The sequence below is a fragment of the Crotalus tigris genome, unplaced genomic scaffold, assembly GCF_016545835.1.
Source record: "Crotalus tigris isolate CLP2741 ecotype Arizona unplaced genomic scaffold, ASM1654583v1 scf7180000020129.766959, whole genome shotgun sequence".
In the NCBI taxonomy this organism is placed as follows: Eukaryota; Metazoa; Chordata; class Lepidosauria; order Squamata; family Viperidae; genus Crotalus; species Crotalus tigris.
Window position 1 is genome coordinate 318,855 of NW_024097870.1, and position 14,593 is coordinate 333,447.

At 36.8% G+C, this 14,593-nt stretch overlaps 1 protein-coding gene across 5 annotated transcripts in view; it reads right to left on the minus strand.

Annotated features, from left to right (window-relative positions):
- Positions 1–4,988: 4,988 nt before the first annotated feature.
- Positions 4,989–14,593, minus strand: part of FHDC1 (FH2 domain containing 1) — a 46,765-nt gene continuing 37,160 nt past the window's right edge. For 4 of the 5 annotated variants that reach the window (XM_039365595.1, XM_039365596.1, XM_039365597.1 and 1 more), the window contains exons 11-12: positions 12,167–12,331; positions 7,164–9,143 (exon numbers count right to left, since the gene is read on the minus strand). In XM_039365595.1, the coding sequence (XP_039221529.1) occupies positions 7,164–9,143; positions 12,167–12,331 (2,145 nt within the window). Of the gene's footprint in view, positions 9,144–12,166; positions 12,332–14,593 lie in introns of all 5 variants that reach the window. The other variant, XM_039365599.1, reaches the window with a different exon arrangement.

The following is a 14,593-nucleotide window of genomic DNA, read 5'->3' on the forward strand; positions in this document are numbered from 1 at the left end:
AAGCAGGCCAGACATCGGGGCAAAGTCCTTGGAAGGCACCAAGGCATGATAAGGGGAACAGGCTCTTTTCACCCCTCAGTCAGGGAACACCTGTCAGAAACCCAGAGCTGAGAAGGTCACAGAGAGCAAGGAAGTCTCCTAAATACTTAGAGGATTACATAACATTGCTGGCTAAACAAAAGCCAGATAACGATAGGAGCACTGAGAAGCAGAACACTGCATAAAATAAATGTTTATATGTTGGTAGTAGTTTTAGCCCGGGGGAAAGGGGTGTTATGTCCCGAGCCTTGCAAACGGCTCGGGCATTTGCAGGCAGTCCCGGGCAGGTGCAAAGCTGCCCGGGACCAGACAGGCTGTCGCCAGCGCCGTGCGCATGCGCGGGTGCTGGCACGGGAAAAGTATCGCATTGACCCGGGAAATGCCTATATAAGAAGCTGGGAGGTTTTGGGAGCTGCTGAAGCCATCTACTTGTAAGCTGAACACAGAATAAAGAAAACTGAGAACTACAACTGCTTCTCGTGTCTTGCCTTCCGCGAGGGACTCAACAATAACAGTGTTCCCCTCCACCCTAGGATGACACCATAATTAATGGAATTGAAAACTATTTAGAAATCATGGAGGGCACACTCCCCACACATCTGTAAATGTGATCGATGCTATCTTAATAATGTAATCTAATCGATGCTATCTTAATAATGTAACCCAATAATGTAACCCAATCTGAAACCCAGCAGAAATATTTCTAGATAATCTGCTTCTTTCGGGAATTTTTGGGGCTGTAAGCCTACTATCTTCTCAACAAGCTTCTCCAAGAAGAAGAAAAATAGAGACTGGATGAAAATTGCCAAAGTTAGTTGGATCCAGTGATGATCTTTTGAGATGAGGGAGCATCCTCACTTCTTTCAAATCAGAGACCTGTTCATCACTATCTGTTTTCAACCATATGTTATCTCCAAGAGACCTTGACCACTCAGGTGCAGCCTGGATCTAAGACACAAGATGCAGAACATAGAGCCCAAGGACCCTTTATCAAGACTAATAGGCTTGAATTCTTTCCAGATAATCAAACAAGATAGGATCTGCACAACAAGAATCCAACTCCATGAGGATCCAAGCAACATAAAAAAGTTCCCACGGGGGTTTGCAAGGGTTTCAACAGCCTGCAGTATCTAGAAGAGATTGAATGATCCAAAACAAAGCCACTAGCTGACTATCCTTGAGTGTAACAAGAGCAGAAAAATAAGTAGATGCAGTCACAGTTATCACAGTGCAGCCCTTCATAAATTCTTGCTAGTTTTCCTCAGCATCTTTCTTGGCATGTTTTGTGCCATTTTATCTCTTGAAGTTTCTCTGGAAATGAGGGGGGCCTCTGGGATCCACAAAGACAATCTGCACAAATGATTTTATATGACTAAGAGCCTAGTTGCATGCTCATTCGAAGCAGCAACAGGCTTTGCTAAACTATGCCACAATTTCAAAAATATCCCAGATTCTCTCTGAAACCCTTGATTTGTGGCTGCACCTTGCTGACCCTAGAGGTGAACAAACAAATAAACAAGTTCTAATGTGCTTAATATTGGAATGGGAAATTGATCAAAAACGTGGGTTACAGGCTAGAGAGTGAAAAAAAAAAACATTCCAGAAAGAGGCAAAGGCATACAACTCTATATTACTGCCAAGAAAACTATACGGGTATCTCTATGTAGTCCCTAGCAATTGTATGACATTCAGATGAATTTACTTTTTAAGTGTTCCTGTAACAGAGCAATTTTATCGTTATGTGGAAATGGGTCAGGCTAAATTAAATTTCCCAAATGACCCTTGCTTGGTCCTCCCACAATATATTAAGCTTTCCTCCCATCTAATTAAAAGTATTGTGGTAAAAGAGTCAGCATGTCATGCAAACGCAGCCCTCACAGGAGGTCAGTCTGTGGCTGCTTTTCCACTTATATAATTTTCTTTTTTTTAATGAAACCGAGTTGAAAACTACAAGTTACTGTCACTGTCACCTTCTATTCTAAAACATTCTTATCACCAAAAGAAAATAAATTATATTCTGGCCAAAATTATATTCTACCTTCTGTTTTTATTTCACAAGGTAACTGTAATTAGCTTATCTTGTCATTATCATGAAGTTTTGAATTTGGTTTTTATTTTACCCAAATATTTGCAAATTGAGTTAGCTTGGATTCAAGAGTACCTTTAAAATTGACAAACAATCATTATATAGTTCGAAATTACAACAGCACTGAAAAAAGTGACTAATGATTGTTTTTCACAAGACTGTTGCAGCATCCTCATTTGGCTCACATTTATGATGGTTGCGGTATCCTAGGTCAGTGTTTCCCAAACTTGACAATTTTAAGGCATGAGGACTTCAACTCCCAGAATTCCACAGCCAGCAACGCTGGCTGTGGAATTCTGGGAGTTGAAGTCCTCATGCCTTAAAATTGTCAAGTTTGGGAAACACTGTCCTAGGTCATGTGATCACCTTTTGCGATCTTCTGACAAGCAAAGTCAGTGGGCAAGCCAGATTTACCTAACAGTGTTATGATTTAACAACTATAGTGATTCATATAACTGTGGCAAGAAAGATCATAAAATGTGGCAAAAATAACAACTGTCTTGCTTAGTAATAAAAATTTTCTCCTCAGTTGTAGTCATAAGTCGAGGACTACCTGTATTTTGAAGTAATCTGAGCTGTACCTGTAGTTTATACCTGCATCGCTTAGCTCAGATTACTTCAAAATAATCCTAAAACAGGTGAGACGACCAATATTGGAAACCTATGCAAAATTCCAGGGATGAATATGCCAGCTGTGTTTCTTTTAAGAATGCATTAGCACTGAAATGGAATTTTCCCACACTCTTTACTATGGAGTAAATCTTAGTTAACAAGCTGATGCAACTGCTATGCATCTGAAAACTCTACCCTTGCTAAAAGATGACTCTGCATCTGCAAGGTCTCTCCCAAAATGAAGTCATTATGCTAATGTTTATCTTATCTTTGAATTAAAATCAATAAGCTAAGTGCATGAATGGAGTAACAAAGGAAAGGAAGTTAATAGATCAGAGAAAGATTTTTGCTAAGAAGATCACATTTCATCCTGTTTATGTATTGATTCCTTGCTTAGCTAGCTTTTTAAAATTTCTAATTTTTTTTTAATGTTTTAATTGTTTTATATTGCCGGCTTATGATGTTGTAAACTGCCTATAGCTGCTCATCTATGAGATGGAGAGCATATGAATTTAATAAATAAAATAATACAGAATATGAAGGTGTGCATATATTTTCATATCTATGTATATTTATATAGGGTTATAAATGGTACCCAAGAACAAGAAAATAATTAGGCAGTTAGTAAAAAACGGTAATTGGGGATTTCCCCCCAAAAGAGCAACATTTTAAAAAATGTGGAAGCTATTATGATATTCAATCATCATATGGGAGATGCAAGTTAACATTTCAAGAAATGTTCTGAGGCAAATTTCCCAGGATGGAATACATGAAATTTCCAAAAATATATGAACAACATCTGAAACCTTTAGAGAGTTAAAGCCAGACTTGATGTCTTAAGAAAATAATACAAAACTCTTAAAAATGTGATCACTATTATAAAGCAGGCCAGAAATGAGAACACTGACATGTCTCCAAACCAAAACAACTAATGACAAGGAAAAAGTCTGAAACTATCATAGATTTTAAAGTTTTCTACATAATGCTTATCCGCAAATATCAAACATAAAATAAAAATAACACTAACAGTAGATAGAAAGTATCATTATTTTAATTAGCTGGAAATCCTGAATTGTGTGTGTTTATCCCAGATTTAGGATCTTCCATTGTTATAATTTATAGCCTTCCAAGATACAGTTAGCTTTTGACAGCACATGTCGCCCTTTCATCTTATTCTGTGTTGAAAGGTTGTTGGTTACTCTTTAATAGAGTAGGGTTAAGAGAACTAGTGTTAACAAATATGATTATTATTATAAAATTTGTAATTTAAAACCCTGTTAAATTTTAATTAACAAAATAATTTGTTGGGCTAACATACTGTGTATTAAAATGATTTCTTAAAATAATTTATTAAACAAACCACAACTGGCTGGGTTCAGGCAGCACTCTACATCAAAAACCTTTTGGCTTTAACAAACTGTATGTACCACACCAGGATGTGCAGTAGAAAGGCAGACTTGGAATACAAGTCTACTTTCTTTAAAAGAGCTTTGGCAGTTTGACATTGTTTCATCAGTTGTTGGTGTTTCCAACTGTAATGTTTTTGTGCCAGATCCAGTGGATTCAGCTGTTATTTTTTCTGTGTTCCTGTTTATAAGACAATTGTGTTTTTAACTTGTACTTGGGATTATTTGTCTTTAGGAAAGGGCAGCCTAATTAATGTCATAGGCTGCTTCCAATCCTGTCTAAACAAGAGTGTCATTCCCCTTCTTGAAATGTAGCAATAGATAAAATATTCTAAGTGAATATAAACAAATGCAATGGCAAATTCAGACTTGTCAATTTTTAAATATTCATAAGGCAACCTAACTAGTTTCCCCTCAAACTAGAACGGAAAATACCTCATCCAGACTATAATTCGCTTAGAAAGGAATATGGCATCTAGAATATTATTTGCACCCTAAGCTTAAGCAACCTTTAAATTTTCTTTCAACTTTCAGTTATGGATAGTTGCTTTTATATCCTGCCTGAGGCTCTTCCACAACAGCAGCTGTAGTTTGCAGGAAGCAGGAAAATTGGATAGTCCAAGATGGCTATTTCTTAGGTTCAGAAGACAAGCATTGGCACCCTTCTCTTGGACATCTCGTATCTAGTTTCACAATAAGCTTAAATGCTGAAGGTAAATTGGTCAATTTGTCACTTAATTGTATTTATAATTCCAAGGTATTTTATGATTAATCTTTCCACCGTGGTTCTCAAGTGGAATCCCAATCAAAATACTAAGCAAAATCACAGTAGAAGAATGGAAACATATAGCACAAATCCCATAAATGGGAACTTTATTAAACTAGCAAGATAAACTCAGAAATGTATAAATGGTCCATTAAATACATCCAGTTCATTTTTACATATACTTTTATATAGAAATTTACTTACAGTTTCCAAACATGTAACATTTAAATTATTTTGTCTTTTCAAGATCACTACCATCAAAAGGTAATAAAAATCCACCACCTGCTTTTGCAGATGAGTATAAAATGATGTAGATAGAGCATTTTACTTATGGAGGAAGGAGAACTCAAGAACCTGCTAAAACCAAAAGTAATGATACCATCCCAAGAGCATTTACCATAAGAAAGCTTGGCCAGCCATTCTACTGAAGTGGTGGCTCAACTATACACTTGATGGCATTTTGGCAAACAAGCTGGGTAGAGAAAAATAATTCAGTCACAGAAAAACACAATATCATGAGCTGAAACTGTAAAATTATTCAGTTCATTCGTTCAATGTCTGTTGTCAGCCTGGGCAAATTCCACAGGACCTGATGTACATATAGAACAAAGAGTGGGAATGTCGAAAACATGGCTTGATAACTAACATTATTTGCCCCTATATTAATATCATTATTTGCTTTTTAACAATATTTCATCAATGAATAAAATGGCAGCTGTTTAAATCAGGGGTCTTCAAACTTGGCCCTTTTATGACTTGTGGACTTCAACTCCCAGAATTCCTTAGCCAGTATGTTTGAAGACCCCTGGTTTAAATGAAGAGGCTGAATAGCCACTTTCCCTATAAAACTCACTGCCCAATATTTATTTGGAAAGAGACCAAGGAGAATGCAAAATATACATTAACAGGTTTTTCCTCATTCTCTGTATCTTAGCCTGACCTGATATCTCATGCAGCGAACTATTTATCTAACACTAACATACTAACACACACACACACACACACACACACACACACACACGTCTATAAGTGAAGTTTAAAAAGGAGTGTTAAAACCAACACTTGAGGCAAAAGAGCCTTTTGCCATACTTGAAGAAAATTTGCACATTTCAAGCCTACTTGTTTTTTAAAAGAAAGTGGTATCAGGAAAACGGAAGGTTTTTCCTAACTGGAGCAGCAATTCAAGTAAGTGGCATAATTAAAAATAAATGGAAACCAGAATTGATAGGAAAAATGCTCTGCAAAAGGTTGCATCCCTTGCAGATTTCAAGCTGCAGCATTTGTGATAGGTATCACAAACATGGCACTTATGTATACCTAAAGCTGGCAAGTTTGCACATGACTGAGACAAGCCAAATCAACCATAAACATTTTTTTCTAACCACGGTACTGCTTGTGGTTTCTGAGAGCCATGGCTTCCAGCTAACCCAACTAATTCCAACACCAATCATTCCTTTTAGAATTCTACAGTATTTCTACATGCAATGCAGCTCTGTTACACTCACGGAGAATAAAAATTCTGCCCAGCAGACGTTTCCCTCCTTCTAAAAGACACACATATAACTGAAGACATGCTGTATATTCTTTAGATGAGGTTACGGTCACACCCCTTCCAAAGCCAGCAGGGTTCCATTTTTATAATTTAGTAGGCCAGAAATTCCATGTGTCCAATTGCCAGCAATGGACTCTGCAACAGACACAGTTATTCTTGAACCCAAGTGTTTAAAATGATCTATGTGTATTTTTCATACTTTTTGCAAAAAAAAAAAAAAAAAAAAGTTCAGGACTGCATTCTCAGAAAAGCAGTGACAATACAACAACTGGCCGTAATTCCTAATTCTGAATTCCTTTCCTTTCATTGCATAAAAGCATTTGTTAACACAATCTTCCCCAACTTTGCAATATTTTTTTACATGTAATTAACTTTAGTTCATCTCATCTCAAGCCAGCCAACTTGGAGTTGAGGTCTTGTCTGGCAGAACACTAAGTTGAGGAAATCAGTTTTAGCATGCAAAATTCCTGAAGAGGTACTATCTCCCCAAGACAAGGGATCTTAGTTACAGCTATTCCATCACAGTAGTTTTGAAATACATTCAATTCAGGCATCCCTCAGATTTGCATAAGGTACCTTAGTTTCTATTGAATAACAAAATACAGCATTACTGTTTAGAATCTTTCATAACAAAAATAGTCAGCAATGAGAAACCTGGTTTTCACATTCTATATTGCCAAATGATACAAATGCATTTATGTTTTAGAAGTGATTCAATAGTTTCCCAATTGTACTTTGACTCCCATCTTTGCATTTAAGGGATCCTGATTTTTCCGTTATTATTTGTTCCCTCAGCACAGACTCTGCTTTAACACTTAGAAGCTCACTGTTGTCAGTGTTTCTTTTGATAATTTTAGCACTGTTGGCTCTTTTCAGTGTGCTTCCACCATTTTCCTTTGGATTGGAATCATCAGAGGCTGCTGTTACTTTCATTCGAGGTAGTCTTTGAGACAAAGACCTTGTGAGAGGTGGGGCTCTAGAAGGGGAGGGCAAATCCACCTTTGCACATTTTGAAGAAGAGGCCACTGTATTTCTTGCAAAACTCGGAACAGGAGCAGGTGCCTTGGGAGCTATGACAGATGTGCTTTTGTTAGCATCTACAGGGCCCTGAGATTTGGTCAAGGAGCGGCACATTTTTGTTTCATCATTTTTTGACTTGGGAACATATCTGACTGGTTTGCAGCTTGGCTTTTTGAAAGAGCCTTTATGCTGAAGCGGCTCCTTCTCAAAATAGCCACTGCTTGAATTTGAGGTTCCATGCTGAAATTTTGGCTCTTCTACCGATATACTCTGCCGATATTGAGGTTTTGGCGCTGCGTCTATAATACCCCGGACGGAATTACGACGTGACAGACGTGTTTCAACTACAGCCGTGTCTCGAGATGCAGGCTTAGTCTCTGGTTTTTTGGGGCAACTAGGAGATGCTGGTTTAGTGGACCTAGAAATGGGTACAACTTTTCTCATGCTTGCATTCTCTGATGAATTCAGAGTTCTCACGGGTCTGGGATGATTTGGAGAGGCAGTGCTGGATTTTGTGTTACCTGAAGTTTTGTCTTTCAAAGAATTTCTCTTTGGTCCCAATGCATCTTTGCTCCTTACCGATTTTTCCTTTGGAAAACTAGGCTTATTGCTACAGTCAGATTTATCATTAGAAAAGATGGCATTGTCACCAGTTTGCAGATCATTCATATAAGAGGAGTTAGCACCATTTTTGTTATCTATTTTATTGCCACCTGGCTTTGGACTGCTTTCTTCTGAGAGATCAAGTGTCAATGAACATTCAAAATCTGATTCAAAGAAAACTGGTCCTTGAGTTTTAGTTCCTGAAATACTACCATCTGAAGATATGGGGCTATCATTACCAGGTTCCAGAGCTTCATTAACATAACTCATCATTTTGGCAGAATGTTCAGTTTTATAATTAGTATTTTCTCTATTGGATGGATTTCCTGTTATGCCAGGAGAGTGTAAGGCTCGATCATCCTGAGCATCTAAACCTTGCATTCCAGCCACAAAATGAATTGGAGATGAATCCTCTATATAATTTGTTTCATGCGAGTCAAACTTACACAGTCCAGAAATGTGTTCATGTTCTTCCATAGAAGGGTCCCAAGAAACTGCATCACTGGATTCCATACAAGGCACATTGAACCTATACTTCTCATCATTTGACCTCTCTTGATTGCTATAGAGGTTATCATGGGAAGTATCTTCTACATGTTGAGCCTGAGATGGTAAAAACTGGTAACTGTACTCCTTGTGTTTGGAACCTTGGTCTAAATGCAAACGAGTGAAGCTGACATCCACAGGCTCCTTACTTTGTGACCATGCTACATTTGGTCTTGTTGGGCAAGGATGTTCATGAGGGAGACTGTTAAACTTGTTCGGATCTTCCCCTTTTGAGGTACCCAGGAAAGTAAAGAGTTCTCTTTCTGCAGTCACGCCCAAGGAATGTCGAGAACGTCTTGTGCTGGTATTTCTGTATGAAGGACTTTGGGGTCTTTGTTGCAAAAAGGGTAAGAATTCTTCAAGTCCTCGCTTTGTTAGTGTACCAACATCATTTTCACTACTGCTCCTGCCAAAAGCACTGATATCCCCAACAACCCACGACCGGCGTTTGTCCTCCAGCTCTTTAAGTCGCTGTAGTTGCTGAAGTTGTTGAGCCTCTCTTTCTTTGTTTTCCTGTTCAGAAAATACATATTTATAATCATGGAATTAAATACTTATTTACATTAAATTTGCCTTTATATTAATCCTCCTTACCTGTCCCCCATCTATATTTTTAAACAAAGTAGTACTATAATAATTTTCTATCAGAATATAAAATGGAATAGTAAATATTTTGTTGATGTCTCATTGCAAATACTTAGGCCTAACTGCAAGTGGGTTATTATATGCTCCTCAAATTTTATTCCATTACGCTCAAACATTCTTTAAATAATAAAGTCAGTCATAATATTGCCCAAAATTCTAAAGTTGTCATTCAATATATTAGGAAAACATAAGCAAACCATTCAAAGGAAACAGTAAAATTCATGTCCAGATTTGAATATTTCTATGAATGTGAATGCATTTTAAGTACAAGGTAGGATAATAACCCATACCTCAGTATATTTAGCATTTTCCCCATATTGTTTTCTTTTATAAAGCATTTAAATGCTTTTAATGTTATAAATCTTGCTTTTTTAAAAAAATTGAGTTTTCTGTAATGAAAACCATCATTGCAATAATTTACATTTCACACAAACCAGATCGGAAAGAATTGGTAATTTTCATGTATGTGCAGGTTTAGTAGTGGTCATCTGGGCATCCACACATGTGATTACATATTTGCACATTTAAAATCTTCTAGAGTTTATAAAAACATCTGAATATATCTGTGGCATCAGATACAGAAAAGGGGCATATTTTGTGCTATCTTGGTTGTTTTTGTACTGGACTGCTACAGAGCTGTCTGATATAACCTACACAGTTGGTTGTAGAGGACAAAAGGTCCTTGAAGGACAGGAAGAAGGCCTAATCAATGAAAAGCTGAGATAAATAGGGTATAAGCCTCCTTCTCCAAGACACCTTGAGAAAATATTTCAGACAAGCCCTTTACATGAAGGAAAACTGAGGTAGCAGGTTCATCAGTGCAGTCAGTTAGAAGAGGTACATTTAATTGTAAGCTGCTCAGAGTTATTAGGACTTGGGCAGCCCAAAAATATATTTATATTATTCCTGCAGTGCTGACAGGACCCTAAGGCTAAAGGCTGAATAGCCACAACCAATCTTCCTTCATAGCATGAAAGTTCATGAGAAACAATGAAACAAAGTAAATGAAATAAAATTATAATTTAAACAAACTTGATGGAACAAGGAGCTCAAAGGTGAATGTGTTACTGCTCTGGAGGTCAAGAATAAACAAATGGGGTTCAGCAGGAAATATGCCCAGCCACCTTTTGCAGGACTACCACCAAACAAATTTCTATAAACTCTAGAATGTTCCAGCACCTGCCCAGGTATTGGCAAGTGATTGTGTATTATCAGCAATACATATAAATTCCCAGTAATACATTTAAATGCTTGGCCATTCAAGCAATGCCTCTAAACTTACATCTCAGTGACTTGAGATCATGGGAATCTAGATAGGGGAAAGCAGGCTCAAGTTCAACCCCAGCAAAACTGAGTGAATTATGATTTTAGGACCACCTGGATGTAAAGAATTTCTAATTTTGATTCTGGATGGGGTTATACTGCCCTAGACAGATCTAAAGAGCAATCTGGGGTTCTCCTTAAAATATGTCTATGGAGATTCTCAGTCATCCAGGTATGGTTGTCCCAAAGATGCTTTTTTTCAGGAGGCAACTGGACTTTCTTGTGTTTCTTTTGAAGACGTTTCGCTTCTCATCCAAGAAGCTTCTTCAGCTCTGACTGGATGCTGGGGAGTGGAAGGATTTATATTGCTTGCAGACAGATGGTCATTTGCATTCCTTTAGAGACACAGAGTAGAAAACATCCTGCAGCCACCCAATCATGAAGATCATAACTCCACACATATTTGCACTTCTCAGGTGACCCTCAGGACACAGGTAAACCTCCAAAATGGTTTCAATGACTCTTTAAAGAAATTCAAATGACCATCTGTCTGCAAGCAATATAAATCCTCCCACTCCCCACCATCTAGTCAGAGCTGAAGAAGCTTCTTGGATGAGAAGTGAGACATCTTCAAAAGAAACGCAAGTCCAGTTGCCTTCTGAAAAAAAAAAGCACCTTTAGGTCCTTAAAATATGGCTCCTGCTTGAAGAACAAGCAATAGCATAGTTTTGAAAACCTTTGCACAAATTTATCTTGTATGACAGTTATGCCCATTCCTGGACCACAAGGTCTTACTCAAGTCGTGTCCATATAATATTCCATCAACTTCTGGTTATCGTATACTTCCAGCATGTGTTTTAAGGTGCTGATTGTGACCTACAAAGCCTTTTTCCAATTACTTCTGCCTGACTGATAAGATTTGATAAGGCTGGTATGCTCTAGATCCCATCATATAAGAGTCCAGAAGACATGCCTTGTTTACTGCTACACCTACTACAAGGAACAGCTTCAACCAAGACAGCCAGATGGCCACAATCCTACTTGCCTTTCCAGGAACTAGGTAGGGAGTTTTTGTGACTGAATAACAGAATAAGGGAAGGGACTTTGGAGGATACCCTATACCATTTCAGGCAAAGATTGTCTGGGCTGCTTTGGATGGATGAACTTGCCTCATGTGCAATATGTTTTATTTTTTTTAAAAAAACAACAGATGTTGTTTTTATCTGAGTTATGATCTTCATGATTGGGTGGCACTATAAAGTAATAAATGAATAAAGAGTAACAAAGATTTATAAAATACACATTATTCCTGTGCACCTGAGGAGCTTTGTCAAGAACCATAATCACAGCTGCACATATTTATATGGACACATATGTAATTGTGTACGCCAAGAACTTTATGATCTTGAGTTCTGCAGAAATAGCTCTTTCAGGAATTTGGCAAGGGTAAGAAGTACAACTCTGGAAAATCAGCAGGGATGAGAGAACAGAGAACATGGCTCCCTGGTAGCCCCAAAGAGTGTCATGCATTATTTGACTCAATGGATCAAATCACAATATTAATAGTAATAAAGCAACTTTATCACTTAAGGCCAATAGATATTTCTGAGTTTTGGAGTTGTTGTTACCTTAACAGCTTTGTTGAATCTTAAACAAAAATCTCGAAAGATCTGAAAGCATTCCTCCAGTTTCATAGTCTCTTTGTCTTCACACAAAAAGTCTATAAGGGCGTGTGCTTCTTTCATCAGATCTCGTTTCCAATGGTCGAGTTCTTTTAATTCTTTAACAGCAAACTTTAAATGAAAGTAAAATACATAGAGATTGATGAATAATTATTTCTTACATGCTATGCATGCAGTTGCTAATTTCAGAAATCCAGAGTGTTATCTGTAGCAAGAGACTGAAGACTATAGCACTGGCACATTTTCTGTGCTCACCTTGGTCTATATACAACTTTTTATCCTTCCAGTCAAACAGGTTTTGCAGGTTTTTTTTTTTTAAAGTATGGCACAAACCTTGCGATACAAGTTTATACAAAACAGTAGTAGAACGAGTGGGCACTTCATGGGTAATAATTATGCCAACAGCATTCATCATTCAGAAATGAATCAAATATATTATACCTCTCTTCACAAAATGCAGATCCCCAAAGAGCTGCTTTCTCCTTCCCTTTAGTTCAGTGAAATGATGAGAAAGGAAGGGTAAAAACCCTAAGCACTTGTGAAATAAGCAATAGATAACTCTTGCCATATAAAGAATGTTGATTATTGATCGAAAGCATTAGTATTCCATTACAGAATATATATCTATGAAAGGAGAGGAATACAGTACATGCTTATTATTTTCTGCCACATATTTCATTTTATCTACAGTGATGCAGAAGACTCAACTATGAAATCTCATCTGAAATTATAAACAGATAAAATCCACTTATGTATATCAAGAGCCTCAGCATACGTTCTTGTAATTAATATAGCCCTTTGGACCACTGAGTTTCAAACTCAAATCCAATTAACAAACAACCAGTAATAGATTTTGATCAAGGTAAGATTCTGCAATCATACATTTCAAGAAAATTAAACTGAAATCTTCCCAATTCCTTTTTTTTTCTGTTTAAAAAACATGCAACAGAAACAAAGGAGATGCCTTCAGAACTTCCATTCATTCTCTTAAAAAACTTTCTTTAAAAAAAGGGATGTCAGTGCCAGACATGTATTAAGCTTTATTTTCCTGATGACTTTGCTTACAAAATGAAAGAGAAAGCCTGAAGGTTAAAAGGCATGGAGATACATAAATGCTACTCCAAGAAAGGTAGATTATCTTAAATTCATCTATTATACGAAAAGGAAAAAAAAGCTATTTCACTCAGCAAAGAGTTATGAAGATAACCTAAAGAAGGAGTATGAAAAATTGGCTCTACCTTTCTCATTAGACAGGTTGTTTATGAGTAATAATGAGAGTAGATTTTTAAATCAGATTCATTCAGCATTTTTTAGAAAAGATTATATTAGATGCATTTTTAAAATAAAGGGAGACTGAAACCTGGAATTAGTCTAATTAAAATTAATATGGCAATTATATGTCTGTTGCTTTAAATATTTGCTTCAGTATTAGCATTTTAAAAGGTGATATTAGCACCTTTAACATAGCAGTCAAGGCCTCTTTTTAACTTCAGGAAAACATGTATTTTTCTTCTAGGTCAAGGCTATTTTTGTATGCGGAAAACTTGTCTTTTCAATTCTAAACAATAAATAGTGTATTCTGAAAGTCCTTGAATACACTTGCAAATTTTAAGAAAGATACAAAGTCGGCTAGGAAAGAATAATGTAACCCATAAATTTGCTGTGGAATGTTATCTAGAATCAACATTTTCTATTGTTCAAGTCTCACGTGTAATCAATTTCCTTTACTGTTTGATCGCTTGGTTTCTGACATATTACATATACTGAATATAAAGCATGCCTCATTTCTTTCTGTACCTTATAAAGAGACTAGATGCCCCTTGCTTTGCCTGAATCCACACTTTTGGGTGGACAAAGAAGGGGCTTTGCAAAGACAATTCAGGGATCAAGTTCTTAATCAGCTACACATCAAACTCAGGATGCCAGCAAAAGATTAACAAGGACATTAGGAAAACTTAAATATTTCTCAATACTGAATAGGTGATACAAAATCATTTGTAGTATTAACTGTTACCAATGAAGTACAGGAGTGTGTAATGACAGTTGGCAGCTGTCATTAATGTAAACTATGATAGCTAATATTCAAAGGCTAAACAATAAAAGTGTTGGTTTGGACACTTATGTATCTTTTCTGTCCTTCATATAATTGCATTTGTTGCTTACAATGTTCAGACATAGATAATAATACCTCCTAAAAGCTTTTGTCTTAATTAAGATCTCATGCATCTAGTGAATTATAGTTTAGGGACCCAATTTTATGATCATTTTTACTGCAGTGGTTAAATGAATCCAGCTTTCCCAATTGACTGCTTCTTGGCAAAGGGAAGCAGGGAAGGTTGCAAACCATTAATCTGATAAAATCAAACTTCACTC